Source organism: Rhamphochromis longiceps, linkage group LG1 (assembly GCF_057381845.1).
Source record: "Rhamphochromis longiceps isolate RC_006_pf linkage group LG1, R_longiceps_female_GT1.1, whole genome shotgun sequence".
Taxonomy (NCBI): domain Eukaryota; kingdom Metazoa; phylum Chordata; class Actinopteri; order Cichliformes; family Cichlidae; genus Rhamphochromis; species Rhamphochromis longiceps.
In genome coordinates, this window is record NC_140557.1 from 19,713,001 (window position 1) to 19,737,819 (window position 24,819).

General features: G+C 40.5%; 1 protein-coding gene across 2 annotated transcripts in view; it reads right to left on the minus strand.

Moving 5' to 3' along the window:
- The window catches only part of myo1ea (myosin IEa), a 52,747-nt gene that overhangs the window by 12,382 nt on the left and 15,546 nt on the right, over nucleotides 1-24,819 (minus strand). For both annotated transcript variants that reach the window (XM_085401772.1, XM_085401780.1), the window contains exons 4-19: nucleotides 22,806-22,900; nucleotides 18,802-18,889; nucleotides 16,896-16,985; nucleotides 16,090-16,221; nucleotides 15,416-15,550; nucleotides 15,003-15,135; nucleotides 12,765-12,961; nucleotides 12,587-12,667; nucleotides 11,859-11,945; nucleotides 11,666-11,749; nucleotides 10,390-10,557; nucleotides 9,346-9,431; nucleotides 6,466-6,547; nucleotides 6,159-6,265; nucleotides 3,070-3,168; nucleotides 2,775-2,919 (exon numbers count right to left, since the gene is read on the minus strand). In XM_085401772.1, the coding sequence (XP_085257898.1) occupies nucleotides 2,775-2,919; nucleotides 3,070-3,168; nucleotides 6,159-6,265; nucleotides 6,466-6,547; nucleotides 9,346-9,431; nucleotides 10,390-10,557; nucleotides 11,666-11,749; nucleotides 11,859-11,945; nucleotides 12,587-12,667; nucleotides 12,765-12,961; nucleotides 15,003-15,135; nucleotides 15,416-15,550; nucleotides 16,090-16,221; nucleotides 16,896-16,985; nucleotides 18,802-18,889; nucleotides 22,806-22,900 (1,809 nt within the window). The remainder of the gene's footprint in view (nucleotides 1-2,774; nucleotides 2,920-3,069; nucleotides 3,169-6,158; nucleotides 6,266-6,465; nucleotides 6,548-9,345; nucleotides 9,432-10,389; nucleotides 10,558-11,665; nucleotides 11,750-11,858; nucleotides 11,946-12,586; nucleotides 12,668-12,764; nucleotides 12,962-15,002; nucleotides 15,136-15,415; nucleotides 15,551-16,089; nucleotides 16,222-16,895; nucleotides 16,986-18,801; nucleotides 18,890-22,805; nucleotides 22,901-24,819) is intronic.

Below are 24,819 nucleotides of genomic sequence, written 5' to 3' on the forward strand. Positions count from 1 at the left end.
GCCTTTTCCTTTTTTGTTTTCTTTAGGTCACGAGCAGTTGTCCAAGCATTTCACTACATATCGTACTGTGTATGACTGTGTATGTGACAAATAAAATTTGAATTTGAATTTGAATTTTAGGCAGCACGGTGGCACGGTGGTTAGCACTGTTGCCGCACAGCAAGAAGGTCCTGAGTTCAATTCCACCATCAGGCCGGGGTCTTTCTGTGTGGAGTTTGCATGTTCTCCCCGTGTTTGCGTGGGTTCTCTCCGGGTACTCCGGCTTCCTCCCACCGTCCAAAGACATGCAGCTTGTGGGGATAGATTAATTGGATAATCCAAATTGTCACTAGGTGTGAATGTGCGAATGAATGTGAGTGCGAATGGTTGTCTGTCCCTATGTGTTAGCCCTGCGACAGACTGGCGACCTGTCCAGGGTGTACCCCGCCTCTCGCCCTATGACAGCTGGGATAGGCTCCAGCGCCCCCCGCGACCCCGAAAAGGATAAGCGAATGGATGGATGGATGGATGGATGAATTTGAATTTGTAAAGGCCCTATACAAATACTAGGGAATGGATTATAACAGTAGAAAGTACCAGATAAACAGTACTGAGCAAAAATCTTGAGCTACCTCTCATTTGTTGATATTTTGTTACTAAGTGGGCTTAAGTGACCCTTCCCCAGGCTTTCTAAAGGTCTTTTAGAGTTTTTCTTTGTACATTACCTGCTTTTTCACTCATTTTCATTCCAGTCTTTACCCTGACCATTTTCAAAGAAATATTTTTAACACTAAACACTGACCTTTGAGTCAGTCAAGGCTAAAAAAGCACAGAGGTTTGCGGATGAACCAGTGCTGTGTCTACAAATAACAGAGAACTTAGGGAAAAAAAACAATTTTAAGTTGTATCTTTAGGCACTTTGTTTCTATCAGCCTGTCACAAAAACACAATCTGCTCCCATTTCTTTAGTTGAATCTACAGTAAACCCAGCGATTAAAACAGTTTGACACACAAAAAAAAAAAGTATCTTTGGTTCCTAAAGAGCTGTTAGCTAAAAACCTGGCATATCTCAGCAGTCAGTGTTATAAAATCTGAGGAAACTGGACAAGCTGAGATTGAAAGAATTAGTGAAAAACATAAAAACAAAAACCCAAATCATTCTTATATAAAGGTGCAAATCATTATCAATATATGCAGAAGAGGTACAACAGTGAGTGTCTCTAAAACGCGATGGAGGCTCTTTCATGGTTCGGGGCTGCATTTCAGCCAGTGGTGTTGGAGATCTTGTCAAATTATAGAATTATTAATGCAGAAAGTATCATCAAATCCACCATGATGACAGATGATAGAAGAAAGAGAAGACAGAGAGAGGACATTACAAAAAGAAAGAAGTCACGGGTTATTCCAAAGCTGAAGGGGGCCTAATGGCAAAAAGCTTTTTACCCTTCAGCTCTACGCCTCGATTTTGAAACAGCCAGGAGGACAACACACGATGATCTCAGGCTGCAAAATGGCTCATATGGGCTCAACATACCTGCTATGTTACTTGTGCTAAACCACAATGTGCTTTAAACGCAATCAGAAAAACCTTAAAAGTCAATTTAAAAGGGTGAAGCTAGGAGTGGGGTGATGTGATGCCATCTGCCAAAAAAGCAGCAGGAATCTGAGATGGATCTTATTTGGAAGACTACACAACTTTTCTAATGTGTGGTTTGAAAATTAGCCCAAGTTTGTGGCCCAACATTTGTATGTAAGGGGTTTAGGACACTTTCAGTGGCTTTGATGATTAAACACTATTATGAAGCAGGAAACAGAAGAACAGCTGTGAGTGCTGTATAAAAAAGTTTTTTTAATAACTCTTTAGGTGAGCTGTCTGTCATAGTCACTCAGCTCTGCTTACAAAGGACCTCTGATGGACAGTAAGCCACGAGCAAATCCGTCATCACAGAGGGGCTGAAACTCCTCCAACATCTGGCCTGGCGTCAAACAAACTTTACTTATTACAGCCGACAGAAAAACGCTTCAGTCACGCAGCTCATTAGCTGGTGTCAGTGTCTTATCATGCACAGAGACTTGTTTTGAGAAGCCTGGCAGCTCATTTCAGCGGTCCGCCCCATGTGATATTTGCGCTTCATAAACACACCTCAGTGGCTCTCAGTGTGGTGGCGTGGGGGGATGGGGGCTCCTGGCAGTGAGCGGCTGCAGTAAATAAGTAAAGGCATTCAGGATCCGCTGTAAGGCCTGAATCGAGACTAAGATGTCTGTGTTTAAAGCTACTAAACATACATCTGTGGGCGTGCATGCTTACCCTTGTGTGACGTGTACAAATGTTAATGAGTGAAAGCGCAGGGCTGCACACAAGTGCTGCTTTCATAAGAATCGTGAGGGGGAAAAAAAAGAAGTTTGGGTGGAAAAAATAGGAGCCTTTACGATGTCACCCCAAACTCTGCAACCACAGCCTGCGCTCGTGTTTTCATTTCAGAGCGGCGGTGACTCAGTGCTGACGTGGTGCAAGGGTCGGGTTCAGTCTCCTCCCCTGTGACGAGGGTTAGAGCGTGATTTGGGGCTCTGATGTCCTTTTATGGTGTTCAGTGCAAAAACTGATGACTTGAGGCTTTTTGCAGCCTGCTGATGACGCTCTGACAAGAGATGTGAGCTGCTACAAACTATCTGTAGTTTTTACTTTGTGCTTTACACTCCTGGAAAGCTTCCTGAAAGAGACCCTGCATTATAAATGGACAAACGCACAAAGAGAAGATGCGACAGTCCGAAAGAGACGCAGCGGTGAAACGTACCGACTCGGGGGCTTTGATGAAGATCTTGGTGCGGCCGAGCTGGAACTGATCCTGGTCCATGTTGACAGACCGTAAGAGATGAAGGACGCCTTGTTTCTCGTCTCCCCGCCATGTTGGCCAGGATTCTTTGGTCAGGATGGCGTACCTGTCGAAGTTGAGTGGCGATAAGCAGCAGAAGTTGTGTGACTTCGGTTTGAAGCACAGGACACAAGCAGTAGAGAGAATGAAACGTATCTTTCATAGCCTAGTCAGACAGTGCACCTTGAACCACGGCGAAAAAGAAAAAGCTTGATACCTGTTGAGGAACTTCCTGAAGACCCTGCGGTAGGCGTAGCCAGCACGCCTCACTCTGATGTTTTCCTTCAGACCCAGATACTCCACCTGGTGCTTCACCCTAAAGACAGAAAAACCTCATTCAGTATCAGATAAACCACAAATTGATGAAACTTGTTCATTTTTCATACTTTTGTGTTTGTACACATCATTTAGTGATGTGTACAAACACTAATCAATAACAGCCGATTCCTTTTTCTCTAACCTCTAAGGAATCAACTATAAGTCTTTTCATATCACGTGAAGCTTCCACTCATACTAGAGGAAGGGATAATCGGAGGTTATTGTATGCAAATGAGTTGCTTTCCTAACTTTTTCCTCAAACAAAGTAGTCAAACTTCCTGTGAAAACAGCGGTTCCGGTGCTAATTAACGATCCACCCTCACAACAGGAAGGCGGTAGGCTCCGAACAATACACCATCAGACTGTATGTGAACATGTAGTACCCAAAACCTGAGCACAGGGACAAAAGTGTAGGAAACTGAAACAAAGGGATAAAGAACGGGGAATGCCTGAAACATGTCTCACATGTCTTCAGAGGGACAAAAAGACCCCAAAAAGACAAAAGCGCAAAGAAATTTAGTGAAGATAGAAAAAGAAATTGGATAACGATCTCATGTGCTATAATACATACTTAAATAAGAGAAAAATGTAATAAAATTAGCCATAAATAACGTAATTGGTGATGGTGCATATTGCAAACAGGGTAGTTTTCTATTAGATTTAAACATTTGATAGGACTGTGGATCAGTTTTAACTAGAGATGGACCGATCCGATATTACGTATCGGTATCGGTCCGATACTGACCTAAATTACTGGATCGGATATCGGAGAAAAATAAAAAATGTAATCCGATCCATTAAATATCACGAAAGCACCTCACAAAACTTGCAACACGCCGTAACTCACCTCAGAACGTTAGCACGTCGGAGCAGTATGCATCACGTGATAGAGCGGCTGTGGCATGCGGGACCTGTGGGTGGTCTGGATAGCATTTGGAGCTTCGCTAGCAACCCGGCATTTCATCTCCGACAAAGTTATCCCCGAGAGAAGTAAAGCAAGTGTGTAAGTCCATCTCTGAATGTTTGTAAAGCATTCCTGCGTTAAGCTTAACAAGCGACTGCCTCTCCGGCTGCTACTTCAATCATGAAACTGCTTAATGATCAGCTGATCGGCTTTTCTGTCGCCAGTCCGTGTCTCTTCTTTGTTTTTGGCCCACTTTGCACCAGAAAGAGGAAACCAGCGGCTGAACAACAGCAGCACGTTTAAGCTTGATCAGCTGTTGTTAGAATGTATTTAATATTACTTTCTACTCCAGGATCTTTTTCTATGTAGCTGACGGCTGGTAACTGTGCAGGGGCGGATCTAGCAAAGTTTAGCCAGGGGGGCCGATAGGGCATTAACAGGGAAAAGGGGGCACAAAGACATACTTTTCTTTCTTATTCTCATTTAAAATGTCTAGCTTTTAATAAATAATTATCTGACACCCAAAGTTTTAATTTGATGTAAAATGAATAGAAGTCAATTACTGTATATAGTAACTATTAAGTCTAATATATATACCCTAGTAAGCTATAGTACTTTTTCCTTTGGGAAGGTACCATCTGTGCAGTCTGCAATTTTGTTGAAGAAAGATGTTGAATCTATTTAATATTTCTTGAAAAATAATTGATTTCTGTGCATTTTTTTTTCCACACTGCATCAAATTAAGGTTGATTACGTCGATTAAGCATCATGAGGTGGAGCGTGAGGGGTGGTTCCCTATTTTTTATTTATTTATTTTTGTTGTTGCTGGGAGTTGGAACCCTATTAGTTAGGTTGCTTAATATTTATGCTAAGTACTCTTTAAAATACCAGAATAGGGAGGATGGTGTAGGTTTAAGTTTATTAGATTGATCAGTATTGCTGAACTATGAAATATTTTTTTTTTTGCATACAGGTATAACAGAATAGCTTTAGTGTAGTTGTTGTTTTAAACTTGAGTATGAACTTATACAAAATGCAGCAAGATATTTAAAAAACAGTTTTGTTGATTAAAAAACACTATATCGGATTCATATCGGTATCGGCAGATATCCAAATCTATGATATCGGTATCGGTATCGGACATAAAAAAGTGGTATCGTGCCATCTCTAGTTTTAACAAACACAAAACCCAGACGTTTGTTTTTAATGTATCACTTTCTGTGCTTTATTTCTTTCATTGTGGTTATAAATGTCATTAATCTGTTTTTTTGTCCTTGATAATGTGTTCGTGCTCCATTTTTAATGGTCTTCGCTTCGTATTTTAGTCAGTTTTCTGTTATTTCATCTTATTTTTAAATATATTTGTTAATTTTCTATTGTGTTTTCTACTAGACAGCTTGAGGTGGACCTATTATGCTTTTACTTTTCCCCCCTGATATACATGTAATAATACAGCACTATGGTTGTATCTGATATGAGCACAACTCAAATATGAGGTCAGACTGCTTTAAAGGCTCAGTTTTAGACAGTTTTTTCCACTCTTAACTCTGCAGGACTAAAAAAAAAGGTTTTTTAGAGGAAATTTTAGAGGAAATGAGCATTTTAGATCAACTTCAAGTGTTTCATAGAAATATTAATAGCATATTTTGGTGTCCACAGGACATGCTGTCATGGGTCTGTTTAGCGAGATGAGGTTTTTCATACTTGTTCAGTCTTTTTCTAATTGTACTTTCATTTTCACCAACAAAATGGCAAAACTGCTTTTATAGAAGCGCTCACACTTGCTGATGATCAGTTAATCGAGTGCATTCGATTATCTTAGGGTATACTAAGGGTATACTTAGTTTTTTCCAACAAGCTATTTTTATTTGGGTTCATACATGTTCTTGTAAACATCACTTTTTCATGGTTATCATAAAACTTGCCACTGATTGGCTGCTCCTGCTCAGACCGCCCTCAGGATCGGTCGTGTACACTCGAGTGCTGCCCTCATGTTTTGGCTCTGTAAGCCGTCTAATGAATGTGTCTTAATCTTTAACTTTTCAGGACAACAAGGAGTGGGTGCTAGTGATTCAGTCACTCACCGACTTTCCTCCCAGTCTCTGGGCTTCTTGGTCTCATTTGGTTTGATGCAGCGGATGTAGTGCGGCGTGCATTTCATCAGTGTGCTCACCAGATCGTTGGCTTGTTTCTGAAGGATGGAATTAGAGCAAACATCAAAAAAAGGAAAGATAATGATGAGGCTGGCGCGTCTGTGACTAAATTACTGGCTCTTTGCTGACTGGGAACGCTGAAGGACATCCCACTGAACAGCAAACACGCACATTATCTCAGCAAAGGTCTTTTCCACAGTGACCCTGATGAACAGAAGGCACAGCTGCACTCACACACCTTTATTTTGCTGCCTGCAGTTGTGGGTCGACCCTTCTTGTCAGCATTGAGGTTTTCCGGAAATAGTGCTCTGATGAAGCTACTGTTGGAGGACAGAAAGTGAGAGATTAGGTCAAAAAAAGAAAAGAAAAAAGCTCTTATTATTCTCATATCAACAAAAACAAACAGCTTTAGGGCTAAAAATCACACCAAGGCTTCCAGACAGTGAAAAAAACAAAACAAAACAAACAAAAAACGTAGTTAATGATTAAAGAACCGAGGACCCTTGATGAAGGTCACTGATTTAAATTCCTGAACCATTTAGTAAGTTTGAGCTGGGGGTGGCTGGGAAAGCAAAAAAAAACAAAAACGTGAGTGTGTGTCCACACTGTGCTGTATTTGTACAAACAGCTTTCTCTGCAGCAAATCCCCACAAGGCCTCTTCTGTAGAGGCCGAGTGAATAGTTTTACTTGAGGAATTCCTTCAAAGAATAAAATAAATAATTTCTTTTGACTGATACTGGGTCTGGAAAAGGAGAAACAGAGAAGAATATTAAAATAAGACAGAGTATCAATCCCACTTCTTCCAGTATTTTTTTCTCCCGTCTTTCTGTAACTAAAGGGGGATTTTTCAGTGAAGTGCTGCTTGTTGACAGTGTGAAATGACTCATGAGGGAAAGGGCTGCTAAAGCTAGTTTTTCACTTCACGGTAGAGATTTAGGTAGTAGATACAGAGTGACATTGTTAAAGAAACTACCTTTGTTTTTAAATTCATATATTTGAAAGTGAATTCATACATTGCTTACATTCTCCCAAATATATATACATAAACACAGGATTTAGACACTGTAAACTTGTGCTGCTTCACCAGTATAACAAATAATTTGGATTTCAGGTGGAAACCCCAGAGCATGAGAAATGAAGCCAGCATGGAAGTGTAAAAACTGAGTCTCCATAAACTTCCATGTTAAAATGATGCAAACATTTTTGGTATTTATAGCTGCTTTACTCAATCTAAACAATTTTTTAAAATAAATGTTATGACTTGATGTGATGTTTGTACTAAAAGACTCTCCAAGAAGTACAGTTTGTGCCTCTAATTGTTGGTGAAATGAAATCGTAGCATTTTATTTTTAGAATTTGTTACTTAGCACTAATCTGTGTGTGTGCAGACTGTGGTCACAGCTGCTAACAGGGCTTCATAACATTCAGCACTTCACCTTGTAGTGTAAAATATAATTACTTCTGGCTCTAAAAACAACCATAGCAACACCTGAAATCCTACAATAGGTCGAAACTTCAAAACACGGCTTGACAAGCTGATGAGTGACATCACAGTGACTACATCCATCTTTAATATACAGTATATGGTCCTGATCGAGGTTCAGCATTAACTTTAAATGCATCACAACACCAGGATGTGTACAAGGGGTAGTTGAAGCATGTAGCTCCACATGTTCGTATCCATATATCTATTTAATTAAAAATGTTATTTAATTTAAATGTATTTATTTGTATTTTATTTTATTTTATTTTTTAAAAACTGGATACTCTTCCTGACACAATCCCAGAGGAACTTGTCTCTCCTCCTGGGATCAAACCAGAGTTCCTTCACTCGTTAGGTGGTTACGTAAATGTCTGCGCTGTGAAGCCACCAGGATTTCTTGCTGCTGGTCAGAATGTGGCAGATATTTGTGAACTTTCCACATCTTCAGGTTCTTCTCAGCTTGAGACATGCGACCGTCAAGATTCAAACATTTCCAAAGTACCTTTTTACTTTGTTGAGCACCATTTAAACTATGCACACACACACACACACACACACACACACACACACACACACACACACACACACACACACACGGTGGAGTAACAATAAAGGAACAGTGTGCGTGTTTTAGCTTCGGGAAGTCATTGTCATTTATGGTCCCTTATGAAAATCATAAGATAATAATTTATATTTCCTCCTCACTCCTTTTTAAAGCCCTGCCTAGTTAATAATGTCGTTTATTTAACTTACTGCTGATGTCTTGTTTTTTTATTATGTTGTCAAGTTCCAATTTATTTAATGAGCTTTTTCAAAGGCTTGTTTAGATACTATGATGCAGGTAAAACTCGATCTTAAATTGACGCACACTTCTGGCTAACATTTGATTAGTTTATGATTTCAAAATGCTGTTTCATGTTGGTGTAAATCCCACACCCTTTCTGGTTTTCCCCCACATTGGGATTTGTTTGATTTTAAACTTCTGACTCCGTGCTTGGACACAGAAGAAAGGATCAACAGTACAAATAGATTCAAAGACTTCTAATACTGTCCAGCTGACAATACTGGTCAGTCCTTTCTTCTCCGTTTGGACCTGCTGCTTGGAGGAATGGGTGTGCTTCCTTCCGCCTCATTGTGTGACTGTGTACGACTCTTTATCTTTGCATGTCATGTCAAATGCATCAACGCATCTTCTAGCATGTGTCCTAAAGGGATTTTGGTATAACCTCCTTTCGCGCCTTACAAGGAGACCTGCAGGGGTTGCGCAGACAACACAGGCTGTTTACACAGATGGCCACTTCGACACACACAAAAAAAGCCCAAGAAAGCATAACACAGGGGGAACAGACACAACCCCACAAACAACCTGCACTTGCAAGGGCAGATTGAGTAGACCCCGAAAACCGCATTATGGGACAGCAAGCAGATGCGATTGAGGGTAGAGGGCACGGCATAACCCCACCCTGCACACTTTTGCTACATCCCACCAGTTTCCAGATGCACTGCTACGTCTGAAGCTCTTATTCAGCTGGTTTCAATTATAAACATATGATCACAAAGACGACTCCCTTTAAGCGAGCGCCGTAGAAATGCTCGCCACATGTCGGTGCAATGTGCAAAAAGGATTTACTTACATTTCACTGCTCTGCATCAACTCGATGAGGTCGGTAAAGAGGACGTCTCGGTTCCTCTCACAGAAACCTTCCGCGTCGTAGGACACCTGGAGGAGAGACACACAGAAGGATTTCTCAGGAGTCATCTTTATCAAAAGAGGAGAAAACTGAACTCTATGAAACCTTGAGCAAAATGGAAGATGACCCCTGTGTGAAAATAAAAAAGTGTAACTCATATTGTGGCCTAAATAAATGCCCTGAAGTTTATGGGAGAGAAACAAAAACAAAACATGAAGGGTTTCAGGGTCCGAGCTTTACACGTTCCAGGATTAGCATCCTTATAAAACCAGCAGTGGTTTAAGTGTGTAAATTAAACTCCATTATTTCTCCTGTAATGTAGGCTGAGACGGGAGGAATGTTCTGAGCACAGGCATGGGAGCCTCTCGAGCCTTAATGGCACGGCTCATTAAGCTTACGGCATGTGTGCCAGGCTGAGGCCACCACACATCTGGAGAATGACACGAGGCGACCTCTACTCAGACCACCGAAAACCTAAAATAATCCACAAGAAGACTTCTAGTGAGCTGTAATGCTCGGCTCGATGAGCAGGTTTAATACGGGGAGGTAAATTCCTCCACAGACAGACAATGGAGAATGGCAGAGATGGTGCACAAAGCTACTTTAGAAGTGGAAACCTTCTGAGGACAAAATGACGACACAGATGGAGGAACTAGCTGCGTATAACTAGTATTTATGACAGATCATACAAGCACGGAGGAACAGCTCCAACTCCATTAAAAAAAATGCCATTTTTTATGGTGTTGGACTTGTTGGTCTCCTACAGCCGGAGACTACATGCAGAAAATATTCTTTCAAAGTTGACGTCAGGGACGAAGACAAGTGCACAGAGATGCTTGACTGTATATATACACACACTATGTCGCGGTGTACATTACCGTTTTATGTCTACAAAAAGCTGAATGGCTTCCCGCTCAAAATGTAGATGACTGCCGTTTGAAGCCAGTTGTCAGGGAAAGCAAACAAACAGATCAAAGTGAAACTGACCTTGCCAGCATAGTGGTGGATGATGAAGCCCTGATTCCAGCTGTTGAAGTGTTCATGGGTGTTGATCTGGACTCGGAGCTTCTGCAGCATCGTCTGGTCGGCCCCCTCGCCCACGGCATGCATGGTGGCGCAAACATCATCCAGGATGCTCATGATGCCAGGAGGATTCTGGGGATCACGGTAAACTTTAGGTTCTTGATCTGTTATAGCTTGAAGATCTTTTTTTGACCTTTTTCTGTCTGATCTGCAGCACATGTATACACAACTGTGGTCTTATATGTAGATCTGAAAGGACTCTGCACCAATTTCAATCAAGTGGCACGAAAAATTTGAGCGGTGGAACATAGGAAACCACACAAAGCTTCGATTTCAAGGCTGAAACAAATTACTACGGCTTGGTATTTATCAAACACACAAAAGACATTTTACACATTTTAAAATGAAAACAGCAGAGCTCATTTAAAACAGCATGTCCTAAAGACTACTCTCACAGTGGTTGTTCCCATTTTTTTTTCATTATGCCCGAGGCTGATCATCGGCCTTCAGACCGGATCGCGGCAACAGCCTCTCAGACTCGGAGAGCAGTTTTAAAAGGACACGCGTAAATTTGTCAGCACATTAGCCAAAGAACTAAACTGTCAGCCACTGATGCAGATCCCCGGCTCCTCTCAGATGGAGCCTTGTGTTAAAACCCTTGTTGTGGATTTCATGGATTAGACTTCTCAGTAGGACATATAAATCAAATTAAGAGGCATGTCGGTGCGTTTGAGGGTATTAAGCTGCAAGTCATGGCAACAGAGCAGAAACTTGGCAGTAAGTTGGGCAACTCAGTTTACAATACTAGTAAACAAGATTAACAAATGATCACACCCTGGTTTATTGTGGTTTATATTTTTTTAGCCTCTAAAAAGATATCTGTTTGTGGAGGAGTCCATTGATGTCAATTATGTTTTTAGAGTGATCGATTTAATTTTTCTTCTCCTCTACTATACAGGTCCAAGGTTTGATCTAATCTCCATACCATTTTACTTTACAAAGTAATCTGTTACTTTCTTGATGATAAAAGCCTAGAGGGTGGATATTTAAATCAACCTCCCCCCCAAAATAAATTCACCATCACATAGGCAGCATTTTTTTTAAATAACTGAGGTCCTACGAAGATTTTCTGTCATGTTTGTGGTGAATGAAAATGAAAGGCTTTTTTTTTCTATATTAAAGAGAAAGAAATGTGTATATTGTGTATGAGCAACAAACGTCCTATTCAGAGTTTATTCACTTTGCTCTCGATGAGATCGCACACAATCTTGTTGTTGAAGTATTCTATAGGAGTCCACTTGATGCCCTCCTGCACATACTCCTCCTGCAAGACATGGAAAAAAAGTTCAGCATTAGAGAATAAAGCATCTGTGGAAAAAAACAAAAATAGAGTGAGGGGGGGGGAAGAAGAGAAGAGTGTGGAGGAACATTACCTGCTCCGCCTTTAGAGTCAGCTCGATGAATATCTGCTGGAGCTTCTCATTCACAAAGTTGATGCAGAACTGCTCGAACCCATTTTTCTGAAGAAGACAACAGGGTGAATAAAATCTGTATAGCCTAAATGAGCTGCATGTCCAGTGGGGTGCGGATATCCTCTAAGCTCAATGGGCTTTGTTTGGACGGGGAGTGATGTACTGACTGCCTGATGTTAAAGGAAGGGGAGCATTGTGTATTTCGCAGCACATACAATGGACCTTCAGCCTGAACTTTAGGCTACAGAGGTCTGCAGCTTCCTTTCTAAAAACCTGCAGTCACCAGAATGCAGCTGACCTTTTCTTATATTGTGCATACAAAAAACTCTTTAACCTGAAAAAACAGCCAAACCTGGATCAGATTAGATGTCGTTTAGCTATCAGAGATAGAGTCACGGTCACCATAGCAACGTCGATAAAAGGGCTAAAGAGCTGTTTGTAAACCACAAATGTCCAGTCTCATTAAACAAAGTAAACAATGACGTAATCAGATTAAAAAAGCATGCTGAAGACTGCTGCCTCAATTAGGAGATGGGACCTAATCCACATACTTTTTACATTAACCTCATCCTCATCCTTTGTGTTAAATCTGTTTAAATGCTCATTGCTAATAGCAGTTAATCTCATTTTCACATTGCTGCATTCCTGCAGCCATGTGTCAGCCTGAGACATGTCCAAAAAACACTTACTTGGAAAATTTCAAATCCATAAATGTCCAACACGCCAACATTTAACTCCTGATGATCCTTCACCATGGCTTTGTTGATGGACTGAAATTAAAAGATTAAAAGTTGTTATTACCAAAATATAACCGGCTTCAGCACTTTGCATTTACTCTCGCAAAGCACTGTATGCATGTAATCATACCTCGACCAGAAAGTCAAACACACGTGAATGCAGGGCTTTGGAGAGGGCGTCACGCGTGTAACACGCCTGCTCCACGTTCAGCGTCACGTCGATGGACTCCACCGCGCTTCCCCACTTGCTGTCCATCTTTCGACTCGTCAGTTTCTCCTTCAGACGGATGTGGTCAATCCCCAGTAGAAATGCAGGAAAGGCTAAAACTATTATAGGAAAGGAGGGAAAAGAAAGCAGTTGTGACTTTATGGGTGTTATTCTATACAAATATATATTTCATAAGGACTATGATGATTTGGCTATTTAAGAATTTATCATTGCAGAGCTGAAACTATTTTCCAGCTCCTAAAATAAGATGAGATTATATTTTGCTTTTGTCGTTTGTAATCTTTAATTAAATATCTCTTGAGTTATGGAGAATAGTTTGGGGGAAAGACTGGGATGTAGATCAAAGGGAAAGAGCAATTAGCATGTCTTTTTAACGATAGGTTTTCTGACATTTTATAGTTTTAATCCTTAATCAAGAAAACAAGCAGCTGATTAAATGAAAATGATCATAACCACTGTATTTGCTTGACAGTCTTTTGTTATAATATTCTGCTACTGCACTGCTATGATGAGCTGAGAAAAGCAGCATGTAAGGATTGGATCCTTCTCTGAAGTAACTACGAGACACTTCTGTGAAAACCAGCATGCAAATCAATACACTGCACTGGACTCTTCGAAAGGTGCAACCTTTGCATTAGCACAGAAAACACTGAAATCCAGGGTTCAAATAAATCTGCCTTTTTCATGAGCTTTGTACTGCAGCTGAGTGTAGCGTAAAATATAAAAATAGCTGCTACTGAACTCTTCAATAAAAAGTGTGGCACACACCACAGATCAAGCCCCGACCTGGCGCTGATATTGTCCCCTGAGAGCCCCTCCCTGCCTTATTACAGTGACTCACTTCCCCTAAAAGGAAATAGCTCTCAGGCCTGCAGACTCGCTGCGTCTGAGAATGCATCAGACCACTCTAGAAGCCCCCCCTTTTGAGACGTTAGGGTGTGACTGACCATACGCCCGATTAAACCGTGAGGAAAAGTCGTCCTTTGTGTTTGGTAATAAAGGTAATGGCTGCATATGACGGCTGGCGGTGTGGACACATTCTGTGAACTTTGGAAACAATGTAACTCTAATGTAACTCTGTGTTTTCCTGCAGATTTGTTAGTCAAAGCAGCAGTGCATAATGTAGATGTCAGTGCAGACGTTTTCAAAGCTTGCAGCTTCACTCCAGTAAGACATGAACAGTCCTGTGACAGCTCACTTCATTTCCTCAATATCAACTCTTGGATATTTGCATGTTAAATTTGAGCCGTGGGAGTTTTTTAGTCATTGTGGGAGACTGGCCACCTGTTCAGGGTGTACCCTGCCTCTCGCCCCATGGCAGCTGGGACAGACTTCTGTGACAATGAATTGAAGTGATGGATGGAGTTCTTCAGTCCAAAAAGGCATTACTAATTTTTGAACTGAATTAATGTCAACATATTAATGGTGAAAAGAGATGATACCCTCATGTCTTTAAAACTAGCACAGCTCAGAAAAAAAAAAAAGGACCAAATGCTGGGTGATTTGGCAGTGGCAGTGTCCGTCATCTATTTACAGTCTGCCTACTTTCATCTTTATACTTTTAGTTTTAGTAGTTAATATTGAAGTGGCGTGTGCAGTTTTATATTAGGAGCAGTAATACAACAGCACACTGCAGTTAAAGCACACAGGAAAGGAGCAGGAAAGGCTTAGATTATGAAATGCTGCTGTTACGTCTGCCCTGAACAAACCAGCGCTTTGTAGACTGGCAACTGCACTCTCCCCTGCATCATACAGACGCAGCATGAGGAGAAAAAGAAAAGAGGAAGGGAGAAGGGGGACAGACAAAAAAAAAGCATTTTTCCAAGTAATTTTAGTCTCTGACGAAATACGTCCAGACCTTCAATAATAGCATTTTATATTCTGGTGATCTTGCATGGCCTGAAGTACTCCAGACAGCTGGCTGCAGCCCTGCATTAACACAATAAAACTTTAGGGAGTAAAAGTGGTGAAAAAGAAACACCCTCCAAAACCAGAGAAGAGAAGGGCAGGTCAGGACAAGAACCCAGCGAAAAAACAAAGATTTACCACTACTCAGACTCAGGCCTTAGCGCTCTGTTTCCTTTTGGTGACAAAAATCTTTAGTGACTGGTGATCAGCTCATTGTGCAAGACCACTTACACTCTTCGCTCTCCACAGCAGCGTAGTTCCCCGATTCCTTGAAGCTGATATTTCCCAGGTGCAGGACTCCGGCTACAATCTGAAGCACCATGGAGCGGTCCTCTGGTGCAATGCCAATCACATCCATGGCTTTCTGGGGAAGTAAAAGGGGAAAAAAATAGCATGCTAAATCAGGACCACAGTGGGGGTTTACTCACTCCTGCGGTACCTAGCTCATGTTCTCTAATTACTCCTGTTGTGGTCTCGCTGGTAAACAAAAACAGAAGGAGATCATTGAAAAAAAAAAAAAGGAAAAAAGAAAACAAGAGAGGAGTGCTATTGAGAGACTGTGAGCCACATGAACACTGGTATGAGATTCACAGACAAACACAACACCACTGACTCCCAAGCAGACAGAAAGAGTCTGACCGTACCATTGTCTCCTGGAAGTCGCTCTTGTCGTTGATGTCGTCCACTTTGTAGGAGCCAGACTGATTGAGGTAACTGTAGTAATCCAGGCTTGTGATTCCCAGGCTATTCTTCTGCTCCGAGGTGGCTCCTTCTATCAACTGTTGAGCAGAAATTAAGTCTCTAACTGTGTGTACAAAATATATAACGCACAGTTTAAAGAAAGCTGTACTGGCTTCTGAAAACTAGACATGTCTATACATTGGAACGGATAACAGCCCAACTACAACAAAAAGGGCCAACCTTTGAGAAAAATTATAAAATATCTTGACAGGACACTAAAGCCTTAACACTGTTACATCTGTGTTTAGGTATGTAAGTATAGGTATGTATGTATATGTATATGTGTGTTTTTCCTTTTAAATTAAGTTTTCGAATTACCCTCACCATTATATACTGCAGATTTGGTCTCAGATCATGTTGTTGCTGTGAATTGCCTTGCTATTTTTGGCAATAAAAGTTCAAAAAAAGAAAAAAGAAAAAAAAGAAAGCTGTACTATCGAAAAATGAGAACCTCTGGCCATGCACGACAAAAACAGACTGCTTTTCTAACCCAAACTGTCCTGAAATCACCTCGCAGGCCCTTTTCTCAGGTCACATGTGTTCCTTTCCATATTACAAAAAAGAAAAAAGGCCTCACCTGGTAGAATATATGGAAACTCCTTTCTCCAGGATTCCTCATGACAACACGTGACTTTTCCAGAAGGAAGTTGGAGATTTTCCCGCCGTCTGGTTCACCGCCGGAGCTGAACTGGATCTCAAAGTATTTCCCCTGATGGATCAAAGCATTTTTTTTTGTATTGCAGCCAACTGTAATAAAGCTTAAAAGGCAGCGTATATGGTCTGAAAATACTGGCACCTAGCTGTTCTAAGGCTACTAGCAGTGTGTGTGTGCGTGCGTGTGTGTGTCAGCTTAAATAGAAATATGATCCAGCTTTTTGTCTTACTCTCAACTCCAGACTAGCCTGTATGCAATGTCTCATTATTCAAAGAAAGCACTTAAAATGTAGTGACCTTACACAATTAGTGCCAAACTATTTTTGCTCTTTTAAATTTGAAGCTAAGAATATCTTTTATGGCATCTGCTCTTTATGAATTTAACTAACAGACTCGGTTGAAAAATTTCGGGGGAGTTGCACTTTCTATGTGAAGCTTATTTTTCATTGGTTAAGTTTCTTAGTGAGCCTCAGCGCTTCTGCGTGTGTGTCTTTCTGTGCAGTGCGTCGTCGCAGCACTTCTGGTTAACCGGGACACACACGAGGTTTGATGCCTCATGAAATAAAACAGAAAACAGAAGGCAAGCTGTTACTGTAAATCTCAAAGGTCTCGAAGGTATGCCACGAAAAAAAAGTTGAGGACTGCGTCCCTGTCTGTGACTACGAGTGGGAATTTCACTTTAAATTTGATTACACTGTATGTTAAAGGGGGGGAGAGAAACAGCCTTACAAATCTGCTGGAGTTGTTGTTCCTCAAAGTTTTGGCGTTGCCGAAGGCCTCTAGCAGCGGGTTGGACTGCAGGATGATGTCTTTGACGTGCTGCGAGGAGACAGATTCAGTGAGCTGATGCTACATCACAAACAGATGAGGCAGCAGGTAGAGAAACCACACACTTCACACCCCGACTCTCTGAAAGTTTCCACTAAGATAGCAGCATGGCGCACACATGCACATCTACAGGCAGACACACAAAATCTGGAGGGCATTATCCTCGCTATGAGCCATGTGTGTGTCAGAAACACATGAGTTTTAAATCAGTACAGCAGACAGAGATATTCCCCACTTCCAGTATTGTTCACAGAGGCTGAGTGGTATTTCTTGGAAATTTTCTTTTATCAGTCCTGTACTAAAGAAAAACATCCTTCGCTGACACACATTCTTATATGAGTTTAGCCTTTTAACTACGCTGAAGTTCTTCTTGCACTGATGTTTTATTCCAGCATGATCTCGAGATGTCCAAAAATCTGAATAAGTACAAGTACTATTAGATATAGGGCTGTGCGATATGACCAAAATCTCATATCCCGATATAAGAATTCTATCGTCCCGATAACGATATAAATCACAAAAATGTAACATTTTCTGTAAATTCTGTGAATCTCGGGCAGCTCGTCTTGCGGGAAGTGTTTCCATCTGCGCGTCATATAGCTGGAGTCCAGTGTTTTAACCGATGCATGAAACTATACATTTTTAGACATAAGTTGTAACAGCTGACGTTTTCTTTGTGAGTATTTATTACACGGCGTGCTGCGGGTAAAAACCTGTTCTAACGTTTGAGTCTAAGGTTTATTTTTTAGCACCTGGCGGCTCTTTTTTAATTCTCATCCATAAATAATCTGCTCTTTCACGTGATTCAGTTTATTTTGAAAAGTCTCAACAGGATCTTGAGCTTTATTGTGAAAGGTTTATGTGGAACATAAACAAGCGTTCACGCGATGGTGTTACCGTCGTTGTTGCTAACGACAACGCATAAAACGGGAGCTTGTCCGTCTGTAGTGTGGTTATATTAAATATAAGAGAAAGAGAGACCTTTAAGAAATTAATATAGCCACTACAGTGACCATCTAAACGATGAAAAAATATTGCTGTAAACAGTTTATTTTGCGACACCACGGAACAAACGATAGCTAAAATGAAACGATAGACGTTTTTATATCGTCATCCGATATATATCTTTATATCGAACAGCCCTAATTAGATATGTAGAAGCTTTGAGAAATGTATGTTGCTAAAACAGCTGAACTGACACAGTGATATTATCTTAAGGCATGAAGTACAGTTAACATTATCATAGTTATATAATAAAGCTGTCTTGGTTGATTTAGTGTAAGCAGTCTATCGTTGAATTTAAAGGTAGAAAAGCCAAATGGCTGCTCTCTGGGCCTAAGTGGTTAAGCCCGAAAATTATTTCTGATTGTTTTCTTGGTGGAAGCAGCTCTGAGTGGATTAATTATAAAACTCCCACTGCCATCACGGTGCAGGAATTTCCTCATCAAACTTCAGATCTTTATCGCGCTTAGAAACTGGACATCTGCTGTTTTTTTTGTTTTTCTTTTTTTATTTGAGGGGGGTTGGGGGGTGCCAGATGGCACGAGGGGGCTGGTGTATAAGAGTCTGCTGACGGGCTCACAATAGGACACAAAGGATGAGGATGACAAGACAAAGACTGGAGCAAAGCGTGAAAGACAATGCAGGAATGAGACAGCAACAGGTGGTTTGACTGCACACGTGTGCAGTTAGTAGCACAAATCATTCTGGTTTAACTTAGTTATCGTTCACATGTGCACTTAAGCATTTCAAATATGCATTCCTCATTTACAAACTGCCGAGAAGGACAAAAGGCATCTCCTCTCACCTGCACTCTAGGTCCACCGCCTGACACTCTGGAGATGTAGCCCATGATATATTTGGCTGCCACAGTCTTCCCTGCTCCGCTTTCGCCGCTGAAAAGCAGATAAAGACTTCATCACATGCTTTCTCAAACACAAGCCAAATTCAGATACACCTGATAGCCTGCGGCACACGCTCACTGAGACATTGTTTTCTGTCTCACACAAGCACAGTTTTTATTCACTCAGTGACTAAAAAACACCCGCCCCAAAACTGTTTTTTGGTTTTGATTTTTGTTCACCTATTATGGGTTTTAAATGAATTTTCCTTGTTCCCGTTTGTTCTGGTGGCTTATCAGTCTAAAGCTTATGTCATACCCCACCTGCATGTGATCTGATATTTAACAATAAGCCTGCTTAGGAACAGCTCGGCCTGTGCATTAAATAGTTTCCTGCATACGTCCCAGTGCAGACTTTTGTCTCTTCTCTAAGAATAAACACATATTTTACATCCATATTTGAAAACAGAATCTGGTACATGGTTTGTTTACATGTGTTTGTTTTGGTTGGACACACTACAATAAACAGGATAATTTGGACTACTAAACATGGTAAACTTTGTCCAGACAGCCGGTATTTGGACAGTTACAACATTTTTATCCTTTAGAGTTTCTATTTTAGCGGCATCAACCTGGAATACAAGATTCCAGATTGCAAGTTCAGTCCTCAGCTTTCATTTGGAGTACATTTAAATCAATATAGAAAAAAAAAATCACTATGTAGCAAATGTACCCAGATTTAAACACATAGTACCCAAAGCTGAGGGGTAAAAAGCAATTGGACACAGTACTTTTGTCCCAAATGTAAACCTACTTAAATTAAAGAGACTTAAAGTGAATAAAGAGTCTGAAAAAAAAAAGTGTAACTGTTTAAACACGTGTCATTTGAATTGCACAAACTCTTCATTCAGACAAAAATCCAGATCAAAACTGGTTGAGAATATGTTTGTGTGTGTGTGAGACACGTTTCGTGCAAATTTCCACCTCAGAAAGTAAAACTGAATCTCTTAAATAAGCAGTCACAGCTAGACAGCTACATTTACCGCCTTGCACGTGCAGGCGGATGAACGCTGCAGTAATAACGACATTTATCCCGTTTTGTTTACATAGCTTTCCTTCGTATCTTTTCCCTCAGCCTACTCTTGTCTTTTTCCTCTCCTTGCCTTTCACTGTGCCGGGGTCATACTTATTTTGACCTATGTGGTTTGGCAGTGGATGATGGCTGGGTCTGTTTTTTCTTTCTGTGCCTTAAAGTAGAGTCAGGATGGTACAGCCGCTGTGAGAAACACAGCTGCAGACTGTTTGAGACTGCCAAAGGAAGTCATGGGAGCTGCTCTATTACACAGTCTCAGTATAGCTGCATACATCCTACTATATACACCTCCCAGCCTGTACCAGATGCTAAAGTTTTGCCTGGACTTCCTCGCTGTGCAGTTTGGAATCAAGTAGGAAACTGATCGTTTAGTTATATGCATCTGAGAGCATAGTTTCTCCTCCTGCAATCGACCCTCTAAAGAGGTATTTCCAGCACAAGCTGCAGTGAGACTTTGAGGCCCATTTAAACCCCCAAAGGGGCAGGTCTCATTGTTGTGGCGTTTGAATGCTGAAGACATTTCTGACTTCTGCAGCGATTTATTACCCAAACAAGGACATGAGTTGCACAATGCAGTGCAGAGGGAGGGAGCGTTAAGCATTATCTTTCATAAATTATTACTGACTTGAGCTATGTGAAGGATGTTCAGTCAACAGTCTAGTTTTGGCAGTTTTGAATCCAACAAGGTGTTCGCTGCATTCCCACAGAACTCGCTGAGACACATGTACAGTCTGTTTGACAAGATTTTCCTGTGATAATGTCAGTGCATTGTTTTTTTGTATGTTTTTACATTGTTTGTATACATCACCTCCTATGACTTTTGCCTGCATACTAAACATCTGTTTTAGTTACTGATACTAAGGAGTAGGAGGGCAGAGGGACCGTTGCTACTTTAAGACCCACGTTCTCTTCAAGTCATAGCTCACAGGACCCCTGTTTCAGTCGCTGACCTCTACTTTAAGATATTTGGTGAAATTAAGCAAATTTTTACAATTTTACATTTTAATTAGCGTGTCTTTATCTTTGTTGTATAGGCTACCCTAAAGTTTTTCCTATGACACCATGTTCTTTGTAAGAAAGTGCAGGAAATATACCGCTAGAATTTGACTACCTGAGACTTTGAGCGATCACACGAGGACATTCATTTTCATGCGTCTCCACATACAGCTGCAGAAATATCTAAAAGCCTAACATAAATGCATTTTCACAGTGCAGGCCACACCCAATGACTACGTGCATATTTTAAGCATTAAAATGATCCCGACAATCTCTCACCACACATTGTCCTTCTCAAACTGATCTAATTATAACAACAACCTGCTCTGTTGACACCGATGAAAAGACACAATCATGCGTGGAAAGGATCCCACGCACAATCATTAAAAAAAGAAAGAGCAGATTCCTGGTAAAAAGCCAGCCGAGCAATGAATACGCCTGCTTTCTCTCAGACTGGGTTTAAGAAGCTGTTGTTCACTCGTCATGTGACTGAAATTTAAGATGGCTTCAAAGAACAAAATCAAGCAAAACTGCCTAGAAATTGTGAAATCGTGTATTTCTGAAATATCTGTATATCTGTATTTAGAGCACATGTAAAGGAACTGGTCCTCGATAAAAAACAAAAAGTATCATAAAAGAGAAATAAACACTTTGTTAAATCCAAATCGTCACATATTCAAATGCTGTTACAATATCAGAGAAATAAAAGAAATGCTCAGCCGCTCTTTTTCTGCATTAACCTCATTTCTGATTCTTAATATAATATTTTTTTAAAAACTGCTAACACAGGTGGGTGCTGACCACGCTGCACGGTTAGCAGTTCACAGCAGCCTTTGTTTGCTGAGACCTGGTTCATCATAAAACCACTTCCATGCTTTTGTTTGCTGATTTAGTCAATCACAAAATCCACCTCGGTGCCTTTATGTGGAAAACTGAACGAGCAACTGCTGGCTGTCCAAACAACAGCCGAAAGTGCTGAAGCAGGGCTCATTCATCATGAGGTAAGCACTATAGCAACCACGCTGCTCAGATGAGTGGGCCATAGCATAAAAACCCCCTAATGACACCACATTTTTCTCAGCTTTGTAGGTCAGAAACATTCATCGGGAAACTCAAACAGGCTGCGAAAGCATCTAAAATCCTCTAAATCTAGGGACCGTGCAGGTGTCCTCTTTTCTTTTTTTAAAAACAGGAAGCTTTTCAAAAATAGCTGCTATAGCGGCTGCTTTGTTTCCATCTCACATCCTGAGGATTTAGCAGCCAGCTCAAGCTGTAAAATCATTGTTTTCCTATTTGAGGACTGGCACATTTTATTATTTTCTCTTTAATTTGTAATTCACTGAAGCTGAAAACAGTATGATGGAAAAACACCACACAAACACTGACTCAGCTCTACTGAATGATGTGGTCAGACCTGTTAGGTCTGTCCTCTCGCCCGTCTATTATCATGACCTGCAGAGCAGTTCAGTGTTGTGATCTCACAGATCACATTGCACAGATTATCGTCTCCAGCTTTTGTCTCATTTTGTCACATCCTGGACATTTGACACGCTAATATAAAGTGCTGAAGGTTACAAAAATATCAGTTGAAACCAATAAACTGGGCAACTATAGTATCTTAATAAGATATGGATAAGGTCATATTTTGGTTGATTTATGATCTTTTTAATTATTTTAGATTAAAGCAAATCTACTGTTTTTTTTAAAAGCACCGAGATCAGTCCCCAATGTACAGTACAGTTTATCAGGCTCTATTTTGAATGGATAATTTAAATAAAAATGCAGCTTTTCTGGTTCTGAAAATAATTTCCTTGTCACATGCCGTTAACTAATGATCACTATAGAAGGCAGAGAAAGAATGGCCGGAATTTCAAAGTCTTACCTAATGATGACACACTGGTTCTCACGGTCTATCATCATGTTTCTGTACATGTTATCTGCCAGAGCGTAGATGTGAGGAGGATTCTCATACTGAGCCTGAGAGAGGATAAAAGATTAAATTAGTGGTTAGACAAGTGAATATACATTTAAATACAACGAGGGTTTCTGTAGACAAAAACATGGATGCCATGGGCTCCCCAGTGTCACCCATTGTAGCCAACCTTTACATGGAGGAAGTGGAAAGTAAAGCTCTTGCCTCTTTCAAAGGGACAGCACCTAGCCACTGGTACAGATACGTAGATGACATCTGGTTCAAAATCAAAAGCTGAGAAGTAGAAGCTTTCACTGCTCACATCAACTCAGAGGACAGAAACATAAAGTTTACCAGGGAAGACCCAAAGGACAACAGTTTGCCATTTCGGACTGTGCTGTGCACATTGGGGAAAATGGAAAACTCAGCATTGAAGTTTACCAGAAGCCCCCACACACAGACCAGTACCTACTCCTTGACTCCCGCCACAAACGTGGAGTGATCAGGCCCTGCAACACCGGGCAGAAAACATTCCCTCTAAGTAATAAGGGAAAGAAAAGGAACACACACATGTAAAAAAAAACAAACAACTTTTAATACATGTGATTATCCCAGTTGGGCTTTCATCAAATCAGCACAGTAAAGAAGGTCAGACGCCAACTAGCGAGAAACAGACGGACAAACAGAACAACATCATCATCCCTTATGGATCAGGTTCATCAGAGAAACTCCCAGTTTCCATCCCAGTGCACTTCAGAGCCAGTCACACACTCAGACAAAAACACGGACACAACTCCCAAACGCAAACTAGACAATGTAGTGCATGCTGTGCTGTTCACCAAGGAGTGCTAAGACCTCCACGTTGGAAAAACCAAACAGTCACTTCAAAAACTGATGGCACCAACTGTCTGCCATCTTTAATCCAGTTTTGAGATCCCTTCCCAGGTGTCTTAACGCCCACTCACATCTTGCATCAATTGACCTCAATAAGTTTCAATAAGGTCACTCAAGCTCCTTAGATCACTTTATGAATCACTAAGTAACACTTTTAACATCCATAGACTGTATATAAAAGATGAATACAACCTCTGTGACATCACCTATTAGGAAAGCCAATTATGAAGCTGTTGCCATCTTGGTGCTTTGAAACTGGATGTGACAAACTTGACCCTGACAGAGGCAGTTATTTATGAAATAAACATTATGTTGGATTCAGTATTACTGGGTGATATATTCTTTCAATTTTAAAAATGGGAAGTGTAAATTCTGACAAAATGCACACAGTATCGTGTTGCTGTACATGTTCAGTAGATCAGTGGTTCTCCACCACAGCTACAAATACTCCAAATTAGCTCAACTATTCTAAAGAAACGTGCAGAAAATTTAAAGACAAATGATTTCAACAGACACATAAGCAATAAATAAATAAAAAAAATATATAAAAAAAATATACAAATAAATAAAATATGGAGACAGCTGAAATAGCCTGTATAAAATTATGCAGTCATGACTTGTTTAAGTAAAATTTTAGCTCGCAGTCAAACAGTCAAAACTCTTCCAACTGTATGCTAAATATATGAACAGTAAAGAAGAGCTGCTAGCTGAGAATAATAATAAATGATGAAATTTTTGGCAAAAATATCAGAAAAAAAAAAAAGATGCAAAATCTACCTGGAACGTTAATAATAAATTACACGAATAGTGTAGTTAGCAGTTAAAGTGGAAGTTACTAACATGGCTCCATAATTGTTTTTAGTGCAATAAACAGCTGAACCTGTTAGCAAAATAATCGGGTCAAAATATCATGAAATGAATGGATCTAATCAAAAAAAAAAAAAAAAAGAGTAGTAGCAAAAATTAGGACATAAATACTTTAATACTGAGCTGAAGGGATGTCAGATAAAAAAGTTTGGACACCACTGCTCAGGGGTAGGCTTACTCATTTTATATTTTATTATTTTGTTATATTTCATATTCATTTTAT